The sequence below is a fragment of the Ursus arctos genome, unplaced genomic scaffold (genome assembly GCF_023065955.2).
Source record: "Ursus arctos isolate Adak ecotype North America unplaced genomic scaffold, UrsArc2.0 scaffold_16, whole genome shotgun sequence".
NCBI classification, from domain to species: domain Eukaryota; kingdom Metazoa; phylum Chordata; class Mammalia; order Carnivora; family Ursidae; genus Ursus; species Ursus arctos.
The window spans coordinates 6370960-6385385 of NW_026622830.1; the positions used below are offsets into that span (position 1 = coordinate 6370960).

At 42.8% G+C, this 14426-nt stretch overlaps 2 protein-coding genes across 7 annotated transcripts in view; one reads left to right on the top strand and one right to left on the bottom strand.

Annotated features, from left to right (window-relative positions):
* CSTF1 (cleavage stimulation factor subunit 1) lies at positions 1-11592 on the bottom strand. Of its 4 annotated transcripts, none has more exons than XM_057312460.1 (6): positions 11473-11592; positions 8543-8743; positions 6677-6954; positions 6335-6532; positions 5111-5501; positions 1-2427 (listed from the first exon to the last, which is right to left on the bottom strand). In XM_057312460.1, the coding sequence occupies exons 2-6, from the start codon at positions 8709-8711 to the stop codon at positions 2168-2170; spliced, it is 1296 nt and encodes a 431-aa protein (XP_057168443.1). In that variant the 5' UTR covers positions 8712-8743; positions 11473-11592; the 3' UTR covers positions 1-2167. The 4 variants fall into 4 exon arrangements, with proteins under 4 accessions (XP_057168443.1, XP_026359559.1, XP_026359558.1 ...); XM_026503774.4 differs by having other exon boundaries at positions 11433-11524; XM_026503773.4 differs by lacking the exon at positions 11473-11592 and adding an exon at positions 11258-11361.
* The window catches only part of AURKA (aurora kinase A), an 18578-nt gene continuing 15681 nt past the window's right edge, over positions 11530-14426 (top strand). Inside the window, exon 1 of one of the 3 annotated variants that reach the window (XM_026503778.4) lies at positions 11530-11610. The gene's annotated coding sequence lies outside the window, so the exon portion shown is untranslated. The other 2 variants (XM_026503776.4, XM_026503777.4) reach the window with 2 other exon arrangements.

The window sequence follows — 14426 nt, forward strand, 5'->3', positions numbered from 1 at the left end:
TTTAAATTATCATTATATACAAAAAGTTTATTTTAGAAATCACATATCTTTAAAAAATAACATAGAAGTTATAAGTTCTTATCCTGACTTATTATTCACTGTTTGAAAGCCAGGGTGTCACGTGGTACAGTTAATGACATGCTGATGTCAAGTCCATGGAATATTCCTGGCATTTATACCAGTTCAAAATATGTGATTTTTTTTTTTAAAGGTTTTATTTGAGACAGAGATAGCGACAGAGATAGCGAGAGAGAGGAGGAGTGGGAGGAGAGGATAGAGGCAGGCTCCCCCAAGCAGGGAGCCATGGGACTCGATACCAGGACCCCGGGATCATAACCTGAGCCCATAACCTGAGTGCTTCACCAACTGAGCCACCCAGGTGCCCCTTAATGTGATTTTTAAAAGAAAAAAAAAAAAGTCTGTTTTGGAAACACACAAAAGTATCTTGATCTTATAGGTAGGAGTCCTGAAACTACAGCTCCACTGCTGAGATTATTCCAGGAACTGGAAAGAGTAGGCATCATTATTTAAATTCATGAACAGTTAAAAAGACCCAGCAGACCTGACATCAGGAATGCAATGGGGTCACTCTAGTGCATGTGCTGGAGCAGAAGGACGCAGAAATGTTCAATCTCTGCTGTGGCTTCATAGGGCTGAAAGCAAAAGAAGCAGCAGAAAAAGAAGCGAGGAGTTTGGGTTGCTAATTTTTTATGGAACCGGTTACTCTTGTTCCTATTCAGTAGGTTTCTTCTAATCTTACAAAAGCAGCACCCACAGATGGCCAAGTTCAAAAGCTGGAGAATCAGGACACAAAATAAAAATAAATCCAAACTCACTAGAGACCATAAAATACAGCTCTTTGGAAATCTGAACTAAAACTCTGATTTAACACGTTAAGAATGCCTAAAATAGTTTCATAGATCGAAGAGTTGATATGATCCTTAAGGAGGACGACTAATGCAGAATTTTTATGCAGTAACCCTCAGATTTCAAAGTTCCTATAACATAAAACACTTACTTTAACTTTAATCTATCTAGTATTTTTATTGAATGACCCTAGATTCTACTTTTAGGTACTCCTACCCAGATCATGAGGTATTTGTATTTGGGGATAAATATAAACCAAAGTCTATCTTTCAGATCGGAGGTTAGGGTTCCCTGACCTAGCTTGAGGTGAATCCAGAGAAATAGTATCACTTTCTAAAAAGTTTCGAGAAAAAGAAAACCCCTATCGGTTGGTTAATTGCGAAAATCTTTCAAGAACATAGTTGCCGTGTGCATCCACGATGAGCAGGGATGATTCATACTGAAGAGAACTGAAAAATGAGATTTAAAATTACACAAGAACAAAGTCAATGGATATTAATTGTCTGTGAAACAAGCAATGCGGGAGAGCGGCAGCGGGGTCACCTAATTTTGATTAGATTGGATGGATCTTCAATTAGGTTTTCCGTCAACCAGTAATAATCTTATCAGAAGTATTTACTGAAGATAAGCATTGCAGCAATGAAAGGAGAATGTGGGAGGTATGATGAAACATACCGTCTCCTACAAATCTTCAGGAAAAACCCGCCGCTAATTTTATTGAAGTGAAAAAGGTGTAACACTAAAGTTAGAGTTTCGAGCTTTATTTTCAGAATGATGTCATTTTAGGATAGAATCGATGGATTCTCTAAAATGGTTTTAATATGGCACAACACTCTTGATTCTCAGAGCTGTATGCCTTCTTATCTGTCAAAATGTATTCTGCAAGGAGACAGAGACAAACAGGGTGGAGAACAGGCACAAGAGTTGACAAAACTACCAAATGAAAATTCCTCAGGACAGATCCACTTGAGATCTAGAAAGCACTTTAATACTCTATCCTTCTTCAAATGATCAAGAGATTCAAGAGAAATGGCAAGTCCTGTATTTACAAAACCGATGAAAATCACACTGTAATAATCAGTGAATGCAGAACCACCGCACAGATCTGCGTTTCCAACTTTTCCCACCATGATTCTACATCAAGGTAAAAAAAGATTCTTTTGTACAAATCCAAGAAGGATGGAGAGGTGGCAGCACAACTGCCAGATGGTGCAGTGACTTACTACCAGAGCTGGTGTCAGGATGCGGGGGCAAGAGGGGCACAGTCCTCGAGAAAAGAACCCTGTATCATGGAGGTGGGCTAGTCTGTGGTTGATCTCCGGTACCAAAACCGTGCTCGGAAGTCATCGCTGCACGTCATGAAGCCGGGGTTGGTGGGCGAATGCACTATGCAGCGCACGATGTTGTTGTGGCCGAGGGAGAGCAGGTTCCGGCGCTCGGCTGTGCGAGAGTCCCAGCAGCACAGACTGATGGTCCTCTCGTCCGGCAGCAGCACGTAGTCCTCGGTGTGGTTGAACACGGCCTGTGTCCGGTGCACCTGCCGCCCGCTCAAGCCGGCACCTGCAGAGACGAGAGGTTAAGGGTCTGAGTGCCAGGGCTAGCTGTCCACTTTTACATTTTCCATCCTCAGACTGCTGTACTTTGGTTAATTATCCTGTCGATGGCAAAACAGCATTTTAAAATGGAAGGAATACACATTTATTGTGCAATTTGGGACACTCCAAAAAAGTCTGCAGAAGAAAATCACCACCCGCTCACCACTTCGGGCAACTGTGAACGCTCTGAGGTACTCTAGGCATAAAAGCATCTTAAAAAAAATACAAAATTGGTGCTATATTATATCTTTTCTGTCACAGTTTAAATCAGCTTTTTGTTGGGTATGTTCATTCTTCGATGTTTTTTATTGGCTGCAAAATACACCGCTGTTAGGAAGCACTATTAGTAGTTAATAATTCCTTCTCTGCTAGGCATTTAGTTTGTATCTGATCACAAATAACACTGTGACAAATTCTTTCTACAGAACATGTTATTTCCTCAGGATTAAATCCCTAGAACAGAATCACTGGGATATGAACATCTGCTCTCCAAAAGGAAGCTTTAGGCTTTTTCAGGACCATGAAAATACAGATTTTATGTTTAAAATACTGAATAAAGCATAAAAAAATAAAAACTGCCTGATAGCGTTGTATCCAGAGTTAGTGTTTTGATGAATATCGTTTCTCAATATCTCTATATGTTGTCCATCATTCCTAAAGCAGAGCATACATCATGTGCTCTTACTCAACAGTCTGTAGTAGCCATCTATAAAGATGGAACATGGTTTAACGACGTGCACATGGACAAATTACACAGCCCCGTTACACCTTCAATTTCTCTTCTGTTCTGTGGAGGATAATTCCAGCACCTACCCTCAAGACGGCTGCAAGGATCAGCATGAGGTGTAACACACACAGCTTGGCAGGGTGAGTATTTAGTTTTCAAGGCTGCATACCGTGGAAAGGATGCGCAACAACCACTTACTCAATGCTTTCTGGGGGATATTTCTGTTGCCTCTCCCTTTGCCCTTCTCTAGATAACGTCAGGACGGACATCCTTCCGTGCATGCATGTGCGTACTTGCCGAGAGTCATTTGAGTCTGAATTTCTAAGAGTGCACATAGTGGGTCCAATGCTGAACATTTTGATACGGGACACCAGCCTGCCCTTTAGAAATATTCCCCAGCTGACACTATGTACAATAAAATATGTAATTTCCTAAAATGTTGATCAATACAAGATAGTATCAATCTTTTAAATTCCCACCATCTGATGAGTACAGAAAGATACTTCCCTTTTCGTTTCTTAGGTTTACGGTACCGCCGGTCACCTAGCTCCCCTTCAGCTCACTGACCCCTGATATGGGTCCACTTTACATGCTATGCATATTATTTCCCTAGTTCAGCATTTTAATTTTTACTGTTTTGAATTAATTTTTAACATTGACATTTCTAAGGCTTGATAGTCTTTCCTTGTCTTTATTTTAAGAATCCTTTGAATTCTAACTAAACACTGAAGCTGGAAACACAGATCTAAGCATGCTGACATGGAGTCTTAACCTGTGAATTAGAAAACGAGGGAATTTGCATATAAATTCCGTATAATCTCATTTTAAAATCAAATCCCAAATCTCTATTACAACAAACCAATAAGCCACATATAAGCATGAAACATCCCCATATTCACAAGACCAAACAGGATAAATCCTGTGAGAATCTAGTGTGCACCCTGTCTTCCACACTCAGACAGACCGTGGTCGTTACTTGTGAGATGCAGGCGGCTTTCCCACTTTTACTTTGATCACTTTCGTATCTTCTTTTTGCAACAAGAACACAGTCCTTGAACAGTAACAATTAAAGAAATTCTTCAAAATAGCTCCATACAAAAGTGTTTCAACAAAGTCACCAAGAATTATGATAAAAATGACTCTTCCCAAGACTTGCTAGTTGTGTTTATGTCAGAAGCCAGGCAGATGGCAGGAAGCGAACTCTGGTCACCAGGAGCTAAATCTGACGGGGCTGTGCTGCACCCTAGTGGTTCAGATTTCTTTTCTAAAAGTCGAATAACCACCACCGCCGAGCCCTTACAATGGCTGTTTTCTTACAAAGTTCTGGTCCTGGTGATTTTAGTGTATGACACCATCTCACAACAGAGGAAACTAGGTGAAGTTTACTGGAGGTTTTCTACCAAACAAGAGTCTTTGCAGCTCTGAGGAACAGGGAATGAGACACAGTATTTTACCAAGATTCAGTGCCAAGTTACTATTAGGGCTACCTGCACTCTCTTAGGAATAGGCCAAGATCTTCCCTCTCAGCCTTCTTTCCCTAATGCATATATTTACTGAGATCCACTAACTTAGGCTTTTCTCTGGAGTGCTCTTATGTTTGAGGGGAAAAGGGCAGACCATTGGCATACAAATGGACCACCAGAGTCTCAAATGTCACTTGCACGGCATCAGATCTCGTGTAAGCCGTAACGTATGGAGAACAAGGTTATGAAACTATGGTTCTATTTCCAGCTCTGCTTCTTACAAACTGTAGCCTTGGCTAAACTACTTAACCTCTAAGTCTTGGTTTCTTATCTAAAAGAGGGATCACATCTGCCTTGCTCAATGCATACATTTACAGTGTGGCTCTTGTGAAGATTTAAGTGTTCTGGAAACCATAACATGCTATAGAAATGTTAAGTAATAGCAATTTTTTGCATACCTGTGTATCTGACCAGTGTTCGTCCTGTTGATATTTCCCAAAGTTTAGCTACAGAGTCTTTTCCACTGGAGAGAATGTATTTAGAATTTTTGGAGAAAATGGCAGAACAAACTTCAGCACCATCGTGGGCTTTCTCAAAAGTTGTGATGCATCGATTTGAAACACCATCCCATAACTTGATGCAGCCGTCCTTGCTACCAGTTACATACATATTGGCACTAGGATTGTAATTCACGGAGCATATAGCATCAGTGTGTTGGTCTTGAGGATTGCAAGAGACAAAACACTGAAATGTATTGATGTCATAAAGCCGCAGAGTAGGATGCTGAGTCCCAACAAGTATAAAGTCTCCAGAGGGATGAAAAGAGATGGAGCGTAACATTTCAGCTTCCTGTTAGGACAGAGACATTAACATTAAGTGACCAACTAGTGAACAATTAAATCCAGAGATGTGGAAAATAGCTGGTTGATGGAGAGAACATATAAAACAATGGTCAGACGTTACACAGGTATAAGGAACAATGAACTTTCTAGAATATAAGAAAGTATCATTTGAACAGAGATTTCAAAAACTATTTACTGGTAAGATTATTTATTCCAAAAACTGCAGAAGCAAGCTTCATTATTTGCAAATGAACATCGGGTGAACTCAGAATGGAATATTATCAGGCTAGCATACATTCACACATGAACGAAGAAGGATTAACACAACTTATACACATGAATAGCTTCTTCAATTTGTCCTAGGTTTCCAAATATTGAGTAAAAAACTAAGTTAAATTACTAAAAGGTGGAAGCCACTACCCAAACATTAGTATTTCTGAACTGGAAATTCAAAATACGGTACCAAATGTCACTTTTCCAGGAAACATCTGATAGTTTCAACTGAGTAATTTTTTGATTCCCATTAAGTTATACTTTCAGCGAAGTTGGTTTGTCTTTAAACAGGGTTCTGCAACCTTAAAAAAGTGATACAGATTCTGAACCCTTGTTGCATAAACTGTGACCAGCAGTCCTGACCGGCCAGAGAAGGTGGGCACAGGGCAGCATGTGGACCACGTGTCCATGCAAATCAGATTCCCGAGCCACCTGCGGCATGTGTCCTTGTCGTGTCCTCCTGTTTCATAGGATCACTGAGACTACTTTAAAAAAGAGAACAGTCATACAATAATAGCTCTTTATTTTTAAGAAAAAATGTAAAGCTCCTTTCCAAACATTCCTAACCTGAATGTATTTGAAGGCTCTTTTTGCAGATGGTTTGGAATAATCAAATAATTTAAGAGTATAATCCCTTGAACCAGAGGCAAGGATCTGTTCTGTTGGGTGGAAAGCGAGACATGTGACTTCATCCACGTGGTCATAAAGCGTTCGAATCACTGGGTGGTTTTCCATGTTCTGTTGTGCAGTCTCATTCATCATGACCTAGACCAATAAGAAAACAGAAGCTCAAAATCTAAAAGCTATCTGACTCAAAGTACCCAACTATGCTAAGTCCAGTCTAAACTGGTCCCTCACTCTCCCAATGAACAACAGGCAAACAGTACATACGTTACTGGGATTTTTTACCTCTATTGGCATGGCACTTTTGGCCAACATTCTTTCTGTGTCAAGTATCTTTATGGAAGCATCAGCAGATCCAGTAGCTATTAATTGCCCATCTCTACTGTAGGTAGCTACACGGCATGGTCCTTTATGGGATGTGACATAGCATGTTTCGTACTCTGAAGCCTCTGGGGACATAGTCTGGACGTCTGCATCAAATTCCAGGTCAATTCCTGTGCCTGGGGCAACTGTATCTGAACGACCAATTGCATACTGAACTGCAGTATCATCATTTTCCATTCCTGAAAGGAATAAAAATTAAGTGCATGAGGGGTGCCTGGGTGGCTCAGTCGGTTAAGTGTCTGTCTTCAGCTTGGGTCATGGTCCTTGGGTCCTGGGATCGAGCCCTGTTGGGCTCTGTGCTCAGCTGTAAGCCTGCTTTCCCCTCTCCCTCTGCCCCTCCCCCTGGCTCATGCTCTATCTCAAATAAATAAAATCTTAAAAAAAAAAAATTAAGTGCATGAAAAAATATTATTTGAAAAAGACAAGACCAAATTCTGGATCCAATGTCAATTCACTCTTTCTTGGAGCTGCATGACACTTAGCACTTCACAAAATTACGTCTATTGACCTGGGTGCACGCACAGCGACGACACTATAGGCAATATGGAAGGTTAGGCTCCAAGAGGTTGCATCAGCTCCCCTGATTTTTGCCTCCAAAATTTTCTACTTTAATCACAACTACAGAAATGTAAAAAAAAAACAAAAAAAGCAGTTCTATAGTTAAGCTGTCTATTTTTCCCCCATTCTGGATTTTAATATTTTAGTGCTGAGATCTGTTAGTAGCGCCTTTGAGGCTATTAAGTCAGATACATTGTTAGCACTAACACGAGTGACACATACTTGAAAGAATGCTGATATTTAATAAACAGAAGTTTCTCAAGAAAATGCATTTTAAATTTAAACATAACTTCACATATCACATAAACAGTATGTTTATTAGTATAAGAAAAGTTAGGAATACAGATGAACACAAAAATAAAAATGACCTTCTATTAGATGACCCAGGAATAATTACTGTTAACATGGTGGAATGAATTCTTCTGGACCTTTCCCCATGCACAGTTGTTACAATTCTTAAAACAAAAATAGAACCACACTACATGATATTTTGTAACTTGTTCATTGACTCAAACAGAATAAACATCTGGCCAGTGTAACGTTTATCTACATCATGTTGTTGGACTCAATGTGATGGACACAAGAACACTCACAACTAATTCCTTATTGTTGGGTATTTCAGTTGTATTCGTTTTATTTCCTCAAATTTGAACAGAAATTCTCAAAATTGGCATTGCTACGTCAAAGGGTATAAACATGTTGGTAATTCTATATTTTACTGAGTGCTTTCTACAACCCAGGGAAAACCCAGGATATATTGTTGAACAAGACAAGATCCTGATCTTTATTGAGCTTGCTGTCTTTTCTGGGGAGGTACGGACTGTGTGGGAAACAACCTGAAACAATGAAGAAAATTTCAGATAGTGATTCTGTTATGAAGGAAATAGGACTGCTGTTTTAGAGTACCTGAGGTTTGGGGAAGACAGTGGGTTATTTTAGAAAAGGTGAAGAGGACTCTGAAATACCATTTGAACTGAAATCTGGTCAACAGCACAATGAAAGAACGCTTCAGATAATTCTTATACAGAGCCTGAGGCTAGAACCAGCTCGAAATCTTCATAATCTGGGGTTTGCTTACTCTTTCAGTGTCTAGCATGTGTGTGACACATACTAGGCATCAAAACTACACAAAAATAATCTTGAAAAATTCTGATTTCAAAAACATCTGGAACCTTGTCCCGGAATCAATGAATCTGCATTCAAAGCTACCTAGTTTGATGAGATGCAGGAGCTGCTCCGAGGGTGCACAAACAGACTGAGGCTTGATTTCATTAATGAGGCCATTAGCAATGCTGATGTAGCCGTCGTAGAGCAGCTGGCTAATGATCAGCTTGTAGAGCTGCTGGCGGTCCTTCAAGCCCACTTTGGTTCTGTACATCTCGGAGAAGAGGAAGACAATTTCCTTGCCAGCTGCAAGATGAGAAAACAGGGATGGTGAAGGGCAGAGGCACTAGTCAGTCACAGAAACAACACAGTCATCTGGCCAGACTTGCGGGGCGTAAATCCCAGGGCCACTAGTTCCATCATCTTTGGTCATCAACCTCCTTCCTCTGAGATCATGTTCCTCAGCTGCTAAGCAAGTTAGCAAAGGTTAAATAAGACGGTATGTGCAGAGCACTGAGCTGAGTGGCACACAGAAATCATTCAAATCACGTTAGTGAACATTTACAGAACTTTTCATCCATTTTTCTTCTCTGTCAAACTACCTGCCTGCCACTTTTTTTCTATATTGCTGTCCCAGAATCTTCCACTTCTTCTAAGACACTGACTGGTTTTTGCAATAGTTAAGACAGCTGCTATTGTTGAATGTCTAGACACTGTTTCCACCAGCTGAGCTGTATGCTTACTGACGTCAGTTAAGTTCATTCTTGAAACACACTGTAACTAAATTTGTTAAATTACACAATTTAATTAGATAGTAAATAAAAACACAAGGGCACAAAAGCCACTACGCTATGAAAACTAATCAAGTTGAGTGCTTTGGAAAGATTCAAAGATGACTTGCTTAATAAAATACTGGCAAATAGGATATGGCCAAAACAACTATAAAAAAATGAAGGAAAAAAAAGGGTAAAAATCTAAAGGATTGTGCCCTTAGATTGGTTCACAAGTGCTTAAGTTCTCTCTTAGAAAGTAAAATGAAAACTGCAGATGATGGTTTCTGATCTATGCAAAAAAAAATAAGTCCAACTGGTGGACATGAGCAGATAAATTTGACTTCTAAAAATCAGTGTTTGTATGTATATGTATGTCTGGACACCTACCAGAAGACCACAGGAGCCTGGGGCCAGTAATAAAGAACAGAAGTCACAGGGAGACAAGAAATTGGAAGTCAGAGCACAGGGGAGAGAGAGGAATACCAGAAAGGAGAGGAGTGAGCAGTAACATCAGTACTGCCTGGATTGCTGTACTTTACAGGGAAAGATTCTGGAAGGGGGGTGTCTTACAGTAAGGAGTGTGGAACCATGTTTTCTAACTAATTCTCCTCTGGAGAATAACTGAAACTACTGATCATAAGAATAGCTAACAGTTACTGAATGTTCAGCATGTTTTTTCTTACTTAGTCCCCAACACCATCCCGTAAGGGAGGCCCTGTAATCTTGTTTACAGAGGAGAAGGAAAAATAACTTGTCCAAGGTCCCATGACCAGTGCCTAGAGAAACCAGGATTAGCAAACAGATGGTTTAACTCTAGACTGTGTCGTTCCTGATGACTACCTGTAGTGTTCCTTAAAAATTTAATGATAGGGGCGCCTGGTGCCTGCATGGCTCAGTCGGTTAGGTGTCTGCCTTCAGCTCAGGTCATGATCCTGCGGTCCTGGGATCCAGCCTCCCAGAGGGCTCCCTGCTCATGGGGGAGCCTGCTTCTCCCTCAGCCCCTCACCCTGCTCATGCTCACCCTCAGATAAATAAATAAAAATCTTAAAAAAAAAATTAATGATAAACTAGCTAAAATTTATTAGACTAAGTGTAGTATATAACACCAGTGTGTAAGCAGTTTATATGCATTACCTCATTTAATACTCATCTAATCCTAGTTTAGAGATAGGGAACCCGAGGTGCAGAGAGGTTAACTTACCCAGGATCAAAGAGCTTATCAATGACACAGCCTGGATCCTTACCCCGGCTATCTGACCTTAGAGCTCCAGTCCTTACGGTGCTGCACTGATGGGTGTTAAAAACAGCAGCCAACATTTATTAAGCACTTGCCAGACACCGTGCTAAGCACTTTACAAGCATTAGCTCACTGAATGAAATCATTCAAAATATTTAAGCACACGTAGAAGCAACTGTATATAAATCTATGCTTGTGTAGACAACACTAGGACACAACAGAGATGATGAAACCGGCAGAAATAACTTAGGAAGCTGAAAAGAAAATGTGGCTGAGTAACTCGTCAAGTGGCCGCCAGGACTGCCCACAGCAGAGCCCAGAACTTAACCACTATTCTCTCCTGTCTCTGCACTCATGCCAGGAGCATCGCGGGGTACAAAAGATTAGAAAAGAAGAGAAAGTACGCGGCCCGCTTCTCAAGTCTCACAGAACATTTGCTCGCTGGGCTAGTAAGTACTTAATTACCACCCCCAATTTGCAGGCGAGGACGCCGAGGCCCCAGGACGGGAAGAACAAGGCCTAGGAACTGTCTACACCCGGAACTGGAAGGGAGATCAGGGCGAAAACACACACACCCCCTCACGAAGCTCAGCTAACATCCCGCCATAGAAGCAAACTACGGACGGAGTGAGGGTGGGAGCGAGGCCTTCGAGGAAGAGAAGAGGGCGTGCAGGCCCAGCCTGGCAACTCAGGACGCATGCCACCCCACTCACTATCGGGCCTTCCCGCTTCGCTCATCTTTCCTGTTGTCCCGAAAAGACCCCAGCGGACCGCACCAGCCGCTCTCCATGCATCCCAGGCCCCCAGTACCCGCTAGTCCGGCTCTCTCGATCTCCCGCTTTCTCCCAGAAAAATGGAGGCGCGAATTCTGCCCGATCGATCGCTCTGAGCGCACGTTCACTGCGCACGCGCAAAGGGCGAAGCGCCGAGCACTGCGCTATCGATCGGCCCCACTCTCTCCTGCCCTTCTCGCCATCTTACTTACTGGCGCGTTCGAGTGGTTCGTTAATCTCCTCCGACTTTACCTCTTGCGCGACAACGTTGATGGACGCCAAGAAAATGCTGTCTCTCCGACAAATGTCTGATCCTGGAGAACACCGCGGGCTCTAGAACGGCCAAAGTCTTGCGGGCGGTTGGCTCCAACACTTCCGGGGCCTTACCGGGCAAGTACGCCTGCGCGCTGTCACCGCCTTGGACGTGACTCAAGCCGTCGGGTTGGCTGTGAACCAATCAAAAGGCAGTGCCTCTCTAGCCCAGGCCAATCAGCATTCAGATTAGAGGGTTTAACTCCTATTTAAAATGAAGACTTTGAATCTTAACGGCTGAGCTCTCGGGAGGACTCGGCGGCTTTGGGTCGGAGGCGGGAGCCGGCGGGTTCGTAGACCCTGGGATAGCTCTGTAAGACGGGTGGGCGAGGGCGGCGGGTCTGGGTGGCTTTTTAGCCGGCGGCGGGACGGGTGAGAAGGAAGAGGGCGGTGGGGCTGCGGTGCCGGCGGGGAAGAGTCGAAGCGAGGTCTCCTTCGGTGCCCCGTCCCCACCTTGGCCGTCCTCGGTCCTCCTTAGTCCTCCTCTTCCTCTCCCCACCTGCATTCCCTCCCCCGGTCCCGTCCTTTGTCCCACCCGTGCTTTCCCAGCGCCCTCCCCTCTGCTCCCGGGTACTGGGGCGCCCTGTAAGATGCCGCTTGGTGTTTACCAAACACCTACAGTGCATGGGGTTGTTGAGCGGCATTGGGGGTGGGGGTGCTTTCTGATGGGGTTTTCGTATTCGGTGAGCACCTAGCTAGGAAAAAATAGGAGGGTTTTTGCTCTCTGGGAGTTTATGTTCTAGCGGGGGTGGGGCGCCAGACAACCAACTGGCTAGAGAACCTGCAAGAGAACAGTAGTGTGGTTTAGCGGGTGCTACTGTGGATAGAATAGCCAGGAAGGACCCTTATCCTGGGTGAATGAGTGGGTGAATAAATGAAAAGTTCCTCAAAGAGGATTTCTTTGGCCAGTGCTTCTGAAACCGCAGATCTTGGACTGCGTTTATCGGGATTTCTGAGGGTCCTTGTGGAAAATGTAGACCCACCTTATGAATCAGAAGCGCTTGGGCATAGAGAACTCAGGTGTCTGTAGTTTGTCAAGTTTCGCAGGTGATTCTGATGTTTCATGGAGAACCAGTGGATCTAGACCAGCGCATATTAGATGTCTGGGGATGTTAAAATGCAGGATCTGAATTGTTAGGTCTGTGGTTGGCCCTGAAAGTCTCCATTTCTAACAAATGCCCTCCAGATGTAGACGGAGCTACTGCCCTTGACTTTTAACGGTTCCTCCTCTCTCCTTAACCTTTCTTGTTCTTTGAATTAAATGCTTTTCAGCCACATACTCATTCCCACTCTCCTCTAAGTCTGTGCAGACACTAGCAGGTTTGATGAAGAAAAAGTCTAAATGCACAGCGCTATACAATCTTAACAGTTTTCCAGTTTAGAATAGCAGGATGTGTGGTTTGAATTGCAGGGATCTTGTGAAGGTCATCAGGTCATGTGACTCCTGAACATGGCTATGGACTGGAATCACTTGAGAAAGTTTTCCTGGGGCTCTCTCCAGAATTTCTGGATCAGAATCTTACTCCATTCTGTTTATCATTATTCATCTCCCTGAGGAGGAAAAGTATATTCAATTGGGGCAAATATCTAGCTTCTTTTGAAGACTATCGAATAAATATCCTTTAGCCTGTGTGCTCTCATTAGTCTGCTACTTGTAATTATTAGGGAAAGTGAAGAAAGCTTTAGAGTGTATGTGAAATTGTTTGCATAACACGAGCTTATAACTCCTTTTTCCTTTCTGTCATTTCTCCTAACCTGCAGTTTAATATAAGGTCTTCTTCCTCTTTAGCTGTGGTTCCATCTTCAAGGTGGAGTTATTTAAATTTGAAATGGATGTGAAAGTGTGGGGATGGGGAACACTTTCTGATTGGATTCTAGAGATTCTAGATTCAGAGAGCTCCTGGGTAGGGAAAATACAGAGAGGTTCTGTTTTCTTGGAGTTTATGTTCTACTTACTTGATAGGTTGCTGTGCCTGACTCACAGTATGGGCTTAGTAAGTATTATAAACTATTTGCATTATTGATTTGCTTTCTTAATGGATTAACTCATTCCGCAAACACTGGTATATGAACTATGTACCAGACATGTTCCGGGGAGGCAACATAAACAAAATGGGCCTAAGCCCTCACTCTCATGGAGCTTACTTCCCTTGGGGATCCTGAACAGTAGCTGGATATTGTCTGGGAAGGCAGAAGTAAACAAGTACGAGTAATGTTATGTAAGATGTTAAGTAAGGGCTATGAAGAAAAATAAAAGCAAGATGGTCAGAAAGGAAATGTCTGAGCAGAGAATTTTAATGAAGGAGCAAGCCACACTTCTGTATGAGGGAAGAACCAAATGGGTAGAGAGAACAGGAAGTACAAAGGCCCTGTGGCAGGGGACTGCTTTGAGGAAAGAAAGAAGCCCTGTATGGCTGGTGCAATAGACAAGAGGAGATAAGGCCAGAAAGGTGGTCAGGGTCCACACTCTGAGACTGTAGGACTGTCTTTGCAAGTAGGATTTTGAATTTGAGTTGAGGGACCATGAGGGGCTTCTGAACCAAGGTCCAACATAGCTGACTTCATAGTGTTGCAAATGGACCATAATGCGGCAAGGGTGGAAGCAGAGTGACCATTGGGAGCCTGTTGCAAAGAATGGAAGGGAGAGAGCATTGGTTTGATCAGGTGGTGGTATTAAAGGTCCTGAGCAGTGATTTTGAAGTAGAGCCTATGAGATATGCTGATGGGTTAGATGTGGGGTTTGAGGGAGAACCGTATAGAAGATCAGTTGACCCGAGCAACTGGCAGACTGTAGGGTTTGCCAGTAACTGAGATGGAGACATCTGTGAGAACAGGGTTGGGGAGATGGGGGTAGGGAGGGAGCAGGAATTCAGTTTGAGACATTTTAGAATTGA

Coding starts and splice junctions, on each gene's coding strand:
- CSTF1 (XM_026503772.4), bottom strand. CDS start 11,185: ATGAGCGAAGCGGGAAGGCCCGATA. Junction 6,955..8,542: donor CCTGCATCTCATCAAACTAG/GTAGCTTTGAAT, acceptor TATTCCTTTCAG/GAATGGAAAATGATGATACT. Junction 5,502..6,334: donor GAGCCTTCAAATACATTCAG/GTTAGGAATGTT, acceptor CTGTCCTAACAG/GAAGCTGAAATGTTACGCTC.